The sequence below is a fragment of the Sycon ciliatum genome, chromosome 1 (assembly GCF_964019385.1).
Source record: "Sycon ciliatum chromosome 1, ocSycCili1.1, whole genome shotgun sequence".
In the NCBI taxonomy this organism is placed as follows: domain Eukaryota; kingdom Metazoa; phylum Porifera; class Calcarea; order Leucosolenida; family Sycettidae; genus Sycon; species Sycon ciliatum.
In genome coordinates, this window is record NC_088643.1 from 39,951,060 (window position 1) to 39,967,790 (window position 16,731).

At 45.6% G+C, this 16,731-nt stretch overlaps 2 protein-coding genes across 2 annotated transcripts in view; one reads left to right on the forward strand and one right to left on the reverse strand.

Moving 5' to 3' along the window:
• Positions 1–498: 498 nt before the first annotated feature.
• LOC135825410 (protein unc-93 homolog A-like) lies at positions 499–15,298 on the reverse strand. Its single transcript, XM_065338146.1, has 5 exons — positions 13,961–15,298; positions 10,184–10,424; positions 8,793–8,980; positions 3,324–3,588; positions 499–1,593 (listed from the first exon to the last, which is right to left on the reverse strand). Exons 1-5 carry the CDS (start codon positions 14,669–14,671, stop codon positions 1,298–1,300), a joined length of 1,701 nt encoding a protein of 566 aa, XP_065194218.1. The 5' UTR covers positions 14,672–15,298; the 3' UTR covers positions 499–1,297.
• LOC135825383 (tripeptidyl-peptidase 2-like) overlaps positions 4,450–16,731 on the forward strand; it is a 138,919-nt gene continuing 126,637 nt past the window's right edge. The window contains exon 1 of the mRNA XM_065338129.1: positions 4,450–4,453. The gene's annotated coding sequence lies outside the window, so the exon portion shown is untranslated. The remainder of the gene's footprint in view (positions 4,454–16,731) is intronic.

Genomic DNA, 16,731 nt, shown 5'->3' on the forward strand with positions numbered 1-16,731 from the left:
GGGAGTATGTACATGTATGATGGTCATCCTGTACCTGCACACATGCATCTGATACGTCACACTTGATTTATCGTGTGTAAGAAATATCGGAAATAAGAATAGAAAGTCGTTCTTCAAACACCCACGCTATAACCGATACCAAGAGTACATAGGGTTTATGTACTTCACGATACTCTTGCCGATATCTACTGTATAGACCGCCGGCTCATACATGTACATGTACCTGTGCAAGAAAGGTAAATTTCCGTTGCCCGATTGCTGATCAACGGCGCCTATGACCCAAAATTATCCAATAGCAGATGCAGTACCTAATCATAATTAAATGCCAATGGTGAGGGAGGGGGGTGTTGTTGATTACTGGCACAAATGCCTAACTAAAGCCCCACCCGTCACGGATCTGTAACCATGCACTCCTTGTGCCTGGGCCACAAACAACCGATTGCCTGCATGCATGGTCACATCACTGGATCGTTCACGTACATGGATCAGATCACCGAATGAAGCAGTTTATTTTATTTTTATTTTTAACTATGTTCACATACCTAAACTCGACAATAATAAATTATAATGAAATAAATAATAATGAATAGTGGTGGCGGGGAATTGATGGCTCTGCCGACCTGAGGTCTCGGCATCACGGTGGGCACAGTACTATAGTTTAGAACAAACACAAGAGTACTTGTACTAGCACTGGAATTCAATAAGTAGATGATAACACACAATATTGACATACTGCAGAAATAGTGCATGTTCAAGAAAGAAAAAATGAGGAAGTGTGAGCAGGACTAAACGTCTGAAAGTACGATCATGTTATGCTACAGTTCAAGCTGACGGAACACGTGCAGCACTACACCGTAACCGTGTACCACGTGAAAGCAAACAGAAGTAGAGGAGACACGGGATAGCAGGCATGAGCTCAGCCGGGGTCAAACTGATAAGCGCGAACGTGAAGCATGCACTATATAAGAGAAAAACACAGAGCTCAGTACGTAGTGTTCAAAGGCCTCTTTTATGGGCAAATTAACACAATGGATTAAAATGCAATAAATACTAGTACACTGGAGAAGAAATCAGAAAAATGATGCATCTGTAAGATAAAGATTTTCAAACCCAAACCAAAAACTTCAAATCAATTTTCTAATTAATAATTAAAAAGAACTCAAATCAATAAACTCAATTCAAAAGGAGAAAAACAATAACAAAACAAAAAAACATTGTACATGTACTAATTTTAATAAGAACACTGATAACTTCATCCAGAAAAATCAAAAACAAGGAGCTCAGTACGTACCGAGTACTACACACTAAACTCGTACATGAGAATGTCACGACTCAGTATAACAGGGTGCTCTGGGCGGCTGCATTGCACATTCAACATGCTTTTGCTCTCCTTCTGTTCTCTACTCCACCTGACCTCAGCCACAATGTACAGTACTACATAGAGGAAAAGGACTCCTAACAAAATCCACAGCTTGACTGGCATTTCCAACGCATCGCCGTAAGAAAACGATATACAAAAACCGACAGCCTGCCAGAGACGATAGTTGGCGAAGGCCGGTTCTTGATTTCGAGAGAAGACGATGCCGAACATAGCTGTAACCGTGACACATAAGTCACATACACGTAACCGTGACACATAAGTCACATACACACACGCATGTACACACAGACACGCACACACACACATACACACACACACACACACACACAGACGCACACACACGCACACACACACACACAGACACGCACACACACACACGCACACACATGCACGCACACACAGAACACAAAAAAACACACATGGCCAGCAATCAAGGACATCTGAGAGTTGTATTTTTTGTACTCCTCCGAGGTGTGATTTTTGGCGTGCTGGGCCAAGCACAAGGAAGCCATCTGCAAAAAGACTGCAGAAATTGGTTGTTGTTTGATCCTTTGGTGTAATCTTTGTTTCTAGTCGAAGCTAGTTGCTGTTTGGAGCAGAAACGCTGAAATTGACTATTTTCTGCATGTACTCATACATGTACTCATGTACTCAGGCATGCAGTCTCACTCGTATTTTAGCTATTTTTCTGGAATGGATGCTGCTCTGCGCCCCTTGGTGAACATTTCCTGCGCTCGTGGAGCAGCTGAAAAGGACCACTGGTATGTCTGGTTCCTGGTTTGAAAGTGGAGAGTCGACTTTTGTGCCTTGAAAAAGGAGTAGAGAGCGATAAAGGTACGTCTGTGGCTTATTTTTGAGTGCTCCTCGTACATTTTTGATCGTGATAGAAATTCTCAGACCAAAGTCAGACCAAAGTCAGCGCGATGATGGTCGAACAGTTTTCTTGTGAATTTTTTAGTTGTTTCATCTCGTATCTATGTCAGTATCGTGATGGTGAAGTGGAGAGGGTGATTTTCTTCCTCTAGGCTTCGTTCGGCCGACTTTGCTTCGTCCTCGTTGAAAAGTGATCCTGAAAAAAAGGTCGATTCGCAAAATTATGTTGATTTTCAATGTACGAGATGACATGCGATTGCTGGCTATGTGAAGGTGCAAACTAGGGCCACACTTAAGCTCCACAGAGATCACACTCGGATGTTGATCCAAAAATACTCGTAAAGGTACCGAAATGGAAAGGGGCATTTACTCATAACCCTTTATCATGTGTCCCTTTCCTTTGTACAAGACCCGGACACTGTTCTGAGCAATTGTAGCCTGTGAAGTTCAGCCACAGAGAATTTCAGTGTTTGTCTCGTATTGTTTTTGACAGAAATGAGAAACGTCCGCAGCACAGACTTGGCATAACATTTCACCCAGCGTGGAAGCAGCGCATGCTGAAGCATGAAACTTGAGACGAAAGTCGATGTGTCAGTTTCAAGGTGTTTTGTGACTGATGTCCTGGTGGCGAGTCAGCTGGAACCGCGTATGGGCGCTATGTATGCAGGGAGGGTCGCTAGTGAGTCGCTACTACACTAGCGCACCGCTGTGCCGCGACTTTGCCCACGCATATCAACCAGGGAGTTGTAAAATAATGCCGGTATTCTACGATTCCCTGATCTCAATGATACAGTAGAGTGGAAGAGGTCACGGCTTAGACGACTAGCAAGTCAAATACGCAATCTATGCAAACTTGAATCCGCAAAATGGCACGAGGAAGGTGTTTGGTGACACTGACAAATTTAGTACTACTTCAAGTATAACAAACTCACACACATATATCCATGGGTGAATCAAGCAAGAGAGATGCACAGCTCATCTGCTGCCCGAGTTGTTACATAGCAGGCCGCACCAAGTCCTTCCACAAGTAATACACATGCGGCCATAAGCAGCCGGCGCATACACTTACTGTTGAGCTGAGTATTCGAGACGGCGTCCACAAATCCCCATGCTCCAGCAATTAGGAAGAGAGCCAGCAGATCTGGCTTCCTTGTCCACGCGAGCAGGAATATCAGTACTGCAGCATTGACCAGTGCGCCAGCCACCACAATAGGCAAGCGTCCAAGACGAGCTGCCAATTGCCCACACAGCATGCTACTGGTGGCATTCACTACACCCATTGATATCATCACGTAGCCAACCCAGTCGATGCCAACACAATCTGTTATGAAGTGCTGGATAATGCACGTACGCGCACACAAACATACGTGCACACAAACGCACACGCGTGCACACACACACACACACACACATGCACACATACACAAGGAAAATCGTTTAATATTTGTTGCTTATACACATGGCGTTCGTTGTCCCTCCTCAATGGTCTGAGTAGCGTACCCTTGTGTAGGTGCAACTTAGTAGACCTGTTCATTCCAGTCATGCCGGCATGATTGTCTTCGGGCTGATTTCACTCAGTTCAACGATGCCGCCAGATCACGCAATATTCCTTTACCCATAAGGGCTGTACACAACCACAAGCGCTTTCCCTGCCCCAATCGATATTTCCCTGCCCCGATCGATATTTCCCTGCCCCAATCGATATTTCCCTGCCCCGATCGATATTTCCCTGCCCCAATCGATATTTCCCTGCCCCGATCGATATTTCCCTGCCCCAATCGATATTTCCCTGCCCCAATCGATATTTCCCTGCCCCAATCGATATTTCCCTGCCCCGATCGATATTTCCCTGCCCCAATCGATATTTCCCTGCCCCAATCGATATTTCCCTGCCCCAATCGATATTTCCCTGCCCCAATCGATATTTCCCTGCCCCAATCGATATTTCCCTGCCCGAATCGATATTTCCCTGCCCCAATCGATATTTCCCTGCCCCAATCGATATTTCCCTGCCCCAATCGATATTTCCCTGCCCCAATCGATATTTCCCTGCCCCAATCGATATTTCCCTGCCCCAATCGATATTTCCCTGCCCCAATCGATATTTCCCTGCCCCAATCGATATTTCCCTGCCCCAATCGATATTTCCCTGCCCCAATCGATATTTCCCTGCCCCAATCGATATTTCCCTGCCCCAATCCGCGATATTCAACGTTTTAGCAAACCAAGCTAGCAACCCAATTGCAACCGAGACTTTTGAAACTTTCAATCGTACAAGGTTGCCCTGCGCATGCCGCATTACACCTCTCTACAGGCAGTTTGAACCTAACCAGTTCAGTACTGTGTGTATTGCTCAATAGGCCCGGCAGACAGTTCGTCTCGTGGACACTTAATCAGCACGTGGAAATGCCAACATGATTTTTTATCAATACACTTTGATGATGAAACACGCATTCCGAAGAACCCACGCTGAAGAATTTTGCACTTGATGTATGGTGTTTTGTTCAGAATTTTCAGGACGTCCAACAAAGCATCGTGTGGGCGGATACTGAACCCATTACACAAGCTAATGCAAGTGGTATTCAAACCCTAAGGATAATATTATTATAGTGTTTGGTGCTGATAAGTGAATAATGCCAAAAGAAAAAAAGAGGCTAAGGAAACATTCTCCCAACTACGAGTGTATATGTGCATGTGTGTCTAACAGCAGACAACCCAAAGTCATAGGATCAATCCTTCTTGAGCTGTGGTGCCTGCAAGTTTTGCCAACGGCCGTTGGTATCAAGCTGTGTTGGTATGCATGTATGCTGGAGATGAACGTGGGCTGATGGCTCCAGGATATCGCCCGAGCGAATCGGGAAATCTTAGGTATGTGGCTCCACAGAGAACGTTAAAACTATTTGCAACCATCCAATTGCATCCTGTTCGGGGAGGGGCTCACAGGATGAACAGTGCCAAAATGTGCAAGCTCTGCCACCAAACCTTTCAGACACCACGACCCGAGATAAATAATTTCCCTAGTAACCTTTGGACTCTCCGCATTTTTAACACCACACAAAATAAAGAATACAGGCTCCTTTTAAAGTTTCAAAAAGGTATTGCAACTTCTAAAAGCGTTTATGGTTTGTTGGATAAGGCTGAGCACAACTTGACAGAGACAATCAATCTATTTCACTCACTTGTAGATGTTGAGGTTAGGCTAAATTAACAAACATGATTTTTTCAGGTCAACACTACTCTAACCATCATTGCATATACTGCAGTGCCAAGAAGAAAAGAAGCAGAAATCAAGTTCCATGTCTTCAGGGTTCTCTCTTCAAGCAAGAGATAATTTTAGGGTTTTATAACTGCTACGGGCTTCAAGTTCGTAATGCTGTTTCAAACCCACACAGTGAGTGCGTCCACGGTTTGGCATGGCGTAAGGTGTGCCTGTGTGCTTGAAGAGGACCGTTAGGGCTAAGTAGACCTTGGTTGTAACCACCTCATTTACTTGGTGCCCTGCAGTTTGTATGCGCTCATTGACCTGAAAACTTAGTTTTTTTTCATTTGAAGGACATTGATGTTCAGACACAGGTCCAGTTTTCTGGACACGTGTGTCTTTGAAGAACTTCTACAATGTTAATAGAACCCAAATATAATACAATCTAAGACAGGGTTAGAGGGAGTATCTGCTTTGAAGCAGTTCAAATAAAACCTACTACAAGGCTATGGGGCCATCACATGGGACACACACTCTTTGGATGAAACGCAAAGCTCCCACATGCGTTCAGCAGTTTCAATAGGGTCTCCTACCGTGATATCAAGAGTAGAGAGGATTAGTACGTGCGACGCTATTGCTCACACGACGTGGATTTGATTTAGTTATTGACAAGCACAGTGACTAAGCCCATCTAGCCATGAGGGAGCACCACCCCGTGACATGGCTATCCGATGATTTCATTGGCTGAACCGAAGGACGGGTGCACTGGACCGCAGGAACAAAATGCCGCTGCCGCTAGAGTAAGCTGAGCTGCGTGTGCTGGGCAAACTGAGTGCGCAAATAGGAATTGACCGCAACTCATAACATGCATACGCTTTCTGTGCATGAAAACAGAAAATTGCTGACATTGTTGGTTTCAGTGGAAGGCGCCCACGGCCCGGCCCAGTAGATGGGGGTGCCTGGACCTGTGGCATCTGGAAAGGCGGCCGAGGGGGGGGGGGGGGGGGGGGAGGAGGGGGCATTATATGTTAGCTTTAGTGTCTTGCGTACTGTAATCCTCTCTATCTTGATACTTATTTATGAAGTAAAGCATTCATTCCGAACTGCGGATCAGCACTGAGGGAGCGCCAATGGAGATGCGACCCCGATGCCTTCTCCTGTAAGATGACAAATGACGGCGGCGGCATCAACAGCAACAGCAACGTTCACGTTCGTAACCACGGGATGATCCACAAGCCTGACACCAAGTCAAATTGAGGCGTACATGAGACTGCATACCAAATTCACTTCAGTATACAATTCATGAACAGCCACTACAGTGGCGTGAAGCTCAATTGCCGTCGCTTGAAACACGTGGAGGTGAGGATAATCAATTCTGAACAACCGCCGCACAACTTTTTAAAGAAGTGCAAAAAATTCCCACAACCAGGAAGCATCCAAAATTAAGCAAAAAGCTGCGCAAGGACGCAGTTCTCCACTTGAACTTCATTTTAGTGCTTGAAACCGGTTTACACTACTGTAAGTCTACACATATTTTCGGCTATTTTCGGCATGGGCACATTCGGCCTAAAAAACATTTGCAGCCGAAATTTTGTTCTGCAAGGTTCAATGTGACAGTGTAGACAGAAAGCAGCAGTGCAGGCTGAAATTTTAATGAGGCCGAATTGTGTTTTAGCCTTGGGAGGCTTACGCACACCGAACATGTGTAGACTTACAGTATGCAGCAGACGTGTATGGGCAAGAGTACATAAACCAGAGTGTGCAACTGTGCATATCAGATCTGAAACAGCGCAGTTCGTGCACTACGTCACCCTGATGAGGTCAGCCAAGCCGCGACTTGCGTACAGCTCAAATTTTCATGTTTCATAGCCCGGAAATCAGCCAAGTTTGCTTGATTTTAGACGTCCAGTTTCAGGATTTCGGTGTTTTGCGTGACTGTGTACGCTGCGTACATCCACCGACGAGTAAAGTCACCAGGCTATCCGTATCAAAAAACCGAAATCAGGACAAACTCAGTGACCTGCACCACCATGACTGGTTACGCAACTTTTCACCGTACCTGTGGCTTACCATGCCGTCAGAAATGACGTACTGCACGAATTACGCCCCCACAGGAACCATCCCGAGTTGCACACTCTGGTTTATGTACTCTTGGTATGGGTCACAGTCAGCAGAACACTAAGCCTTTCGGGTGGTGAGATTAGTTATACATGAAACTAGTTGTTTGTCGTTTTCTTGTTCATTTCAACTGTCTTCATACCGGGGATTCTCCATCATACTGAATAGCTTCTCATCATGATTCCATCAGCAGCAGCAGCAGCAGCAGCAGCAGCAGCAGTAGTAACTGCATCTGGTTATGCTCCAGGTGGTGAATGCGTTGCCTTCCTGGAAGATCCGCGGGGTCATTCTAGCCGAACACCATTAATCTGCACGTCGCTATTATCCATTTACCATGCCCGCAGCTCAAGAATAAGAAACAAGAAATGAAACACATCCTCACTCGCCACGTTTCATGTAAAAGACGACTGGTTCTAAGAAAACTTAGAATGTACTTTGAAGTAAACTGAGACTGAATCCTGTTTGATAGGGTTGCAGAGTGAACGAGGCTGCAATTCAAACGCATCCACATCGCCGGCTTCTCATCGTGTGCCCATTTATGTCCTTCCTTCTGTCTGTTAGTTGCAGATTTTTATCACCCAAAAGGCTGTTCCTGCTTTCTGTGACCCATATTCCAAGCAACCCGGAATACCTACATGTTGTTTGATGATCCAAACGTTCCAGCTGAATTGATCATACGGACCTCTCTTCCATTAGATCATCCACGGTCTTGGGCTGCATGACTGCTGCGAAACACAGCCCACACAGGGGTTCAGACAGGGCAGTAGTGCAGCCGACACCGGCTGGTGCAAAAAATACACGAACATCATGCATGACTCATGCATGACTCTTCGTGATAACGCATTCAAATCTCTCTCAGAGGGTACCGGAAACTTGTCCATTCAACAGAGACGCGCGCTGCCAGGTCGGGCCTGCTAGTGAGGCACACGATCTTCTCTAACGATACGACGGTGTCGGTTCTTCTCCCGGCCATGCCTGCAAAGACTCAAATCACAGTTATAAGAAGAACCAGCAAATTGCCAGCCCTTTGCAAACACGAGTGTGTGCTAATCGTATCAATCCATCCAGGGCTCCATGCATACGATACCCTAGGAACCTGCATTAGAGGCCTGGGCTGAGTGTATTGAAAATATCTCATACGACAAAGCTACAGCACACTAGTAGCTGCCAACACCTCAGCTCATTAGCTCAAATCAATGCTGTACTCTGCCCTGCACATACCTTTGTGAATTCACCAAATATGAACGCTTGCTCCATCCCATTGTAAATGACTGAGGGGATGAGGAGCAGCATGTATGGGTTGATCGTACTCCGTAGCGTCGCCAGAAGCGTTGACTTCAAATCCTTAGCCTCGTAGAGAGAGACGGACTTGGTAAGGGAGCGAAGGCAGAATATGCAAAAACCAAGACCTGCGAGGCAAACAACATATCCATGGCACAATGCTTTAACACACAAGCACACACACACACAAGCACACAAACACACACACACACCCTATCTCTCTCCCTCTTCCTGTTATTGACTGTTAGAAATTGAACCCATGGTCATACCCATGTATGGCAACCGACGGACCGCATGGAGGCACTCTATCCTACCCGCTGCAAGATATCACTGTGCAACATGTATCCGTCAGAATAGAGGTTACGCAATTACAATATTAATGGAGGTGTATTGCATAATGTGACATCATAAGCATTAGTTCACTACTCCATAGCATGCATATACAATGATGTCACTCGCCTAAACATCACGGCAGGCTGGGCGCTAAGCTCGTATCGGTTCGAACTGTCATAGCAATACAAATCCCTTACTCAACTAGTGCGCTAGTGTGAGATGGTAGTTGAAAACCCCTGGCTAATAACAGCTTCCTCAGCTAACTGATCCCAGAAAGGGAAAGAATCAACGGTGACTCGGATTCACGATCACAACAGATCAATTACCTGTCGACGGGAAAGACCGGATATTGTTTGAATAAATGCAGAATTGACCCGATGCCATGTCTCCCACGATGATCAAGTCTTCGCCTCGAGCAGCATGATGATGCTCGGTGACATTTTCACGCATATGCATCACGCAATGCAAAATTTGCTGTTATCTTATCAGCAGCAAATTCAGCTTATTGTTCCCAAAAGTTGTGAGAAAGCTCAACATAATACGGGATCAATGAGCAATACCTTTGTAAACCCTTTGTAAGAAGCAAAATTTAAATTTATGGCAGCGAAAAATTCAAGGCCTTTGCAAAAGCATTTATTTATCACACAGAAGGTCGCATACCGGTATGCAAACGCACATAAGGATTAGCCATACTCACTCAAAGGGACACTGAACCACATGTACAATTGCATGCATCGTGTTTAATTGTGCACACACACACACACACACACACACACACACACACACACACACATGTGCATACACACGTGCAAATATTATACATGACAGTACATGTTCTACAAACACATGGCCATAATTACGCAAACACAGAAAGAAAATAGAGCATTGAAAGTCCCTTTGAATAAGACACAATGCAACCAGGTATCTTTGCTCCACGAGCTACTAGACCTAACAGGTTAGACATGACCGTATGCAGCTGCAGTTGTGCACTCGCTTACCGATAATATCACAGGCTAAATACACTGACAAGAGAGTGTACGGGACCGACTTAGTGGCATCACCTCCAAGAGAACTGTTACCATGGTTACTGGTACTGTTACTAGCAAGGTAACTGTCACTAGCAAGGTAACTGTCACTAGAATTCATCATGTCCGACACCAAACACGTAGAGCTTGCGTCATGTGTTTGCCCAGCATCACTTGAACGGAGCGCCAGTGACGATATCAGATTGCCTGAAATCTGAGCATTCAAGGCACAAAACAAGCGAAGAAAGCATTCATTTCGGAAAATTGTAACTGGCAAGATCAGCAACAACACTCAGCTCACTGCATGCGTGCGTGTCCACAGCCACCACGTGTACTTATGCATATGTACAATGCAGACATCAAGACTGTCGGGCCCTGAGACGGAGGCACAACTTTACAGACCATGAAGTACTGCTTACCCACCCTGCCCTCCTCTGTCTGTCTGTCTGTCTATATGCCTGTGTCTCTCTAACTTCCACCTCTTTCAATTTCTACCCGTGACGCGGCGACTTCGGTGTATACATCAAACGAGTCACAGTGAAAAACACAATCTTGAATGGATGCAGTCCAGTTCAACCCATCACGGCAGGGTGAGGGTGATATAGTGCTGGGGCCAAGTCCGAAAAAGTCGCTTTATTGAGGAGTTGCATTTGACACCTCGTCCAGGAAAGATTTGACTTCAAATTCGGAGAGGCGGACCAATTATAGGAATTTTGGAGAAAACTAGAAGTTCCCAATGTTGTCCGTTTGGAAGTTATGAGCTATTTCCAAATTGCTTAGGTTACTATGGTAACCTGTGTGCAATTAGCCGTTTCTGAGGCAAAGCCGACACAATTTTGGAGAAAAAAGTTGCCTTGTTGGAAGGCGAGCTCTTTCCAAGACTGTTATTGAAAACCAGAAGTTTATAGGACTGTCGGCTTCCTTGTCACAGGAATTTCTCGAATTTCTACGGTCACCGCGGTAACGTGTATGGAATTAGCCACTTCTAAGCCAAAATCAGTGCATTTTCTCCCCTGTAGGCAGGTGGAAAGCAGAGAATAGTTATAATAATGTGGCTTAGAGGTCTATTGGGCTGTTGCAAGCCTGGTTTGTAGAGACTGGACCCCTCTCTCCTGATTTAGTGCCGGGATCCACACAAAAGGATCAAGAGGATTTAGGCAGGACTGACATCCAAGAACGAGCAAGGAAACACAACTGATAGCAAAAACAAAAACAAGACTCAAACAATTCCCTAGCATATATTAGAACTGGGGCTAGCCCCCATTATAGTTCAAATGGTCGCAAGACCAGGGCTATGCCAACCGTGGAGGTTGTAGTAAGGTCATAAGGAGCACTGTTTTCGAACACAGTCTCAGTGCATCCTCCACCTACACGTAGCTTGTAACATGCTGGCAACCAAACTACATTGTATGTTTTGTCATGTACATGTACATGACTACACGTATTTTTTCACATCCAAAGAATCATCTTGCCCGTATAGAGGCCAGTACTGTGAGGTGTACATGTACATTGTACAATGTACTGAACTGAAGTACATGTCCAGGACACTGTTGAGGTATTCATTATTGTTATTGTTGTTGTTACTGGTGTGCCATTTAAATTACATGTATACATGTACTTCATGCACATGTATAGTCGTTCAACCAAACACACCAAGTTCCCTTCTCATATCACACGGAGATGCCAGGACTTGGAAGACGAGAGAGATCGGAGTATGCAAACTGGTCCATGGCAGGGCAGAAACCTCACTATTGTCACTAAGAACTCCACAACCTGCCGATCAACAATTTTCTCCAATACGTTGACAATTGGCAAGAGATATGGCTTGTAGGAGTTGAGAGTAGTCAGTATTATTATGGCCATAACTGTCTCCACATTTACATGATTATATACATGTACAGGTGAAACCATCCAGGGTGTTCGATGTACATAGAATAATCTGTGGCATCAGGTACTGTACTGTATTTGCATCACTTGTAGCCAAGTTGGATGGTGATTAACTGCTGCACACGTATATGTACATGTATCTGTGAGTGCTGGAAATGATGCCACATGTACCGGTACAGGTACTAGCAAGAGTGTATAACCCCCCGCTTATACACTCTTGGTACTAGGTGTAGAATTCATAGTGGCTCGGCTAGATAGCAGGAGAGGTCACTGCCCCATGGGCCATGGGGTCAGTCCGGGACTGTTTTGAAACTGTTGCTTGATCAGAGGGATGTGACCAGACCTTCCTGTGTAAATGCTTGCTGTGAGTTGCTGAAGGATGACACATGAGCACGGAATATGTGGCGGAGTTTGTTGCATGTTGCGGTTAGGGCAGTTGTTTGTCTATTAGCCATCTCGTTGATCAAAATTGTCCTTCCAGGTCTTGGCGTAGGCCCCCGCCCCGGTCTACATGTACATGACTGTATTTCATGGGCAATGTGCTTCCTAAACATGTACATGTACATGTCGATTGGACAGCCTGCATGACATTGTTCCATAAAAAGAAAATGTGAATTGGGTGGAAAGTACTAGTAGTGGATCATGGTGACCAATCCTGTCAACATAGCACACCGCTGTCTGGGTACTACATGTACATGTACATTGTATTATGTGAAGGAAGGGAGGAAACAAGTGCCAGGTCAATGCAATCCCGGTAGTGTTAGAGGGGAGAGGAGCCCAGTCTCTACAAACCAGGCATGAAGAAGCCCAATAGACCGCTGAGCCACAATATTATAACTATTCTCTGCTTTCCACCTGCCTACAGGGGGGAAAATGCACTGATTTTGGCTTAGAAGTGGCTAATTGCATACACGTTACCACGGTAACCGTAGAAATTCGAGAAATTCATGTGACAAGGAAGCCGACAGTCCTATAAACTTCTGGTTTTCAATAATAGTCTTGTAAAGAGCTCGCCTTCCAGCAAGGTAACTTTTTTCTCCAAAATTGTACCGGCTTTGCCTCAGGAACGGCTAATTGCACACAAGTTACCATAGTAACCTAAGCAATTTAGAAATAGCTCATAACTTCCAAACGGACAACATTGGGAACTTCTAGTTTTCTCCAAAATTCCTATAGTTGGTCCGCCTCTACGAATTTGAAGTCAAATCTTTCCTGGACGAGGTGTCAAATGACACTGTCAGATTTCTGGACCTGGCTCCAGGACTAATAGGGGGGATCCGCAGTGCATTACTGTATTGCCACAGATTACTACACCGTTGGTGCCAGTCACTCATGCGCCCAGGCACAAACTCTTCCAGTCAGGGGAGCAGCTAGACATACTGTCCAAACACATACCGTATGTCAGCGCCTTTAAAGCCATGTCCTTATGTTCGAAACACCCCTGCTTTCCTAGCTATTTTAGATGCAAAATGACTCACCCACTACGCCAAGCAATAAAAGTCAAAGTCTACACATAAATTTCACTCTAAATCCACTTGTTCACCCTTCCTGCTGGGCTGTAAGTTTGTTAGTATAGTACTTATTCCTTCATTTTTACAAAACATACTTCACATGTCACTTCGTTTATGAAGCCCATGGCTTTATAACTGAGACTGGCGTTATGATCGAATATACCTCCATGGTTTTAAAGCCTGCGGGCATACGGTAATTATTATCAGTAGCATATCGTCGTGTTTCGCTACCCTGCGTTGTCTTCTTCTTTCCGATTGGCGAGGACTTTTGTATCTGTGCTTGCATTTATTTTATGAAGTTTGTGTATGCAAGGGATCTCGCACACCGAACCTGTGTTCCAAGTTAACTTACCTGTGCGAGCTGAAATATGAGGAAGAAGATGCCGTTAAAGCGTCCCATGACTTTATCTATTGTGCTTTCTCCTTCAGCAGCAGCAGCACTGCCCTGTTTGCTTGATGGGCCTACGGTAGGCGCCGGTGTCTTGGTGTATTCATAATACATGTGTGCGCTGGTCGTCACGTAGATCTGTTGCGCTGTCCACATCGGCGCGGAGGCCAGGCCAATCAAGGCGCACGCCGGCAAGAGAACATACTCGACGGGATAGTAATTGGCTGCGGTGTATGCACAGTGCACTACGATGCACAGGATCAGTGTGCCGCGCGGTGACAGGCGCTGAACTAAAGGCGGTGTGATGAAGCAGGCCACAATCAGCAGACCGTAAAGCACGGCAAGGCATGTCTTGCCGTGCTCGTTTAGTGATGCCTGCAGGTTCTGCAAAGACATAAACGCTGTGAAAACGAAGAAGAAGCAGATGCTGACCATGATCAAATTGATTAGGTGATAGCGTGGCTGCTTGGATTTATCCTGTTGCGACTGTTTAGCTCCAGCCGCGTGAATGTGAACACCTGGCTCGCCGACAGCCTTCCCAGCCTTGCTATGCTCAATGTCTTCATAGTCAAACTTCAGAAGATCAAGAGGTGAAGGGCACACTTCATGACGTTCAGGCTGTTGTAGTGTGACGTCACGATGCTCTTCTTCGCCATCGATATCATTCTTTGTCATGGTACTAGTAAAATAATCACAAATCTGTTTTTCCTCGCTACACAGCACACATGCACAGTGCAGTAGTTACACGTCGGTGTACTCCGGTACAGTCAGTACAGCAATCCGTGACTTGCTCTGGAGCTGGCCAATATCAATGAGTGGTCTGAAAATGATGGACCAGCGGCCGCGAATCCAAGAGGCAACAAACGGACAACGTTGGCTCAACTGGTGTCTCGCTCAAACTCATACTTCAGCTCACATCGACACCATACTAGAGAAACTCTCGTCTTGAACAAGGTTTCGCAAAGTTTCACAAGATACCTGGTTACGTTGCTTACGCATCAGATACTAGCGCTAGCAGTTCCCTTGCTCTCCAACCACGCGCTAAAGCAACCGACTCCAAAGAAACGTTTACACATCGACTTTACGTGGTGTCTGGCACGCACACCTTTTTTTACTATCACTACAGACGGCAACTGTCGAGTAAGTGACTTGCTTTCTGCCGGTGTCACAACCATAGCAGCGGGAACTGCGCATTGGATTGCGGATGTGCACGGCTCGATACTGGTACGGCTGCAGTGGTAGTAGTCGAACTGGTAACTGCAACCGCTGCGGCCTGTACTCTGTAGGTCTACCCCGCGGCCCGGGTACAAGCAGAAAGGAACCGTACAGCTAGCTGTACTGTTCTTTTGTGTTCGCCAAGCACTACGTAGCATGCACTGCGTAGATCTACGTGCATGCGTGTCTTACGCTAGCGCATAGCTGCTGAGCTGAGCTGAGTCACAGTGATCTGGTGATCATCTAGTGAGCGTGGTGAGTGTATTCACGCATTTTTCATCTTCTACCCCGCCCCTAGCTATCCCTACACAGACCAGTCTACACTGCATGCATGCAGGACTGACTCGACTGACAACAAAGCCTACTTACTTCCTTCCAAGGCTTATAAAAAAGTTATACAATCATGTACATGTAATTATTTGTGAAAATGTGGTGAGCATATCTATTTTTATTATTCTTTGTGGTGCAGACAGACTAGTAGACTGTACGCAAGGCCAGAGCAAGTAAACAATACTAAACATGGTAAACAGGTAAAGGCCTGGTGAGGGTCAGTGTAGTACCAGAGTACAGTCACCAAGGTCAGGAAATGGCAGTGGTCACCCATCACCCTGCACTGCCTTGCCCTGGACGCACCTCCAAATCACTTCACTAACTAATCTTGTCTGCAGAGTTCAGTTCAGATCTACTAGTACATAATATAATAGTACTGTCAGGATACGGTTGGTAGAAGCCTGAAAGGCTGAAGCCTAAACATGGTAAACAGGTAACAGTTAGTTAGGAATAGGAGTGGGCAAGTGTCAACGGAACAGACTTGTTGTAGACTAGATAAGACTCAGCATGCACTGCTATGCATGCAGTCAGCATTTTTGACTTTTGTAGTGCAGCAAACTGGACGGTCCAGTTTGTTGTGAACCCTATATCGGGCAAAACTGGAAAAACTGGATGCAAGATGCCCCCAATTAGACTTGCGCGTTTGCGTGCCAGCGCTATCGATTCAGATCAGAGCACGTGACGCACATAACCATAACGCAGCAACCATAACTACCTGGATATACATGTACATGTAAATCGATATCAGATCCGATCGTGCTGCAGTGCAGCTAGGGCCCGGTGTACGTGTAATCATGGTAATATGCCCGAAACTTTGCCGAAAATGCTTTTGGGAAATTCTCGTAAACCTTGCCGAAAATGCTCCCAAACCTTGCCGAAAATGCTCGGAAAATGCTCACTTTTTTGTAATCCTCAGCACACCCCGTCAAAAGACTCAAAACCAGGGAGTCAGAAAATACCGGTATTTTACGACTCCCTGGCCAAAACCATTATTTTCAATTCATAAACTACTCAACAAGTGTCAAGAAGCTAACCCACGGAATGCGGAAATGACGTTCTTCTTTGGGAAGTTTTTCTTCTCTCAATATTTTTGATACACAACGGCCAAGTGCTCCGTTTCCCCCAAAATGCTGCATCACGAGCCCAAAGTGCTGGGTTCGAGGATGGTACCGAAAATGCTCAAAAACATT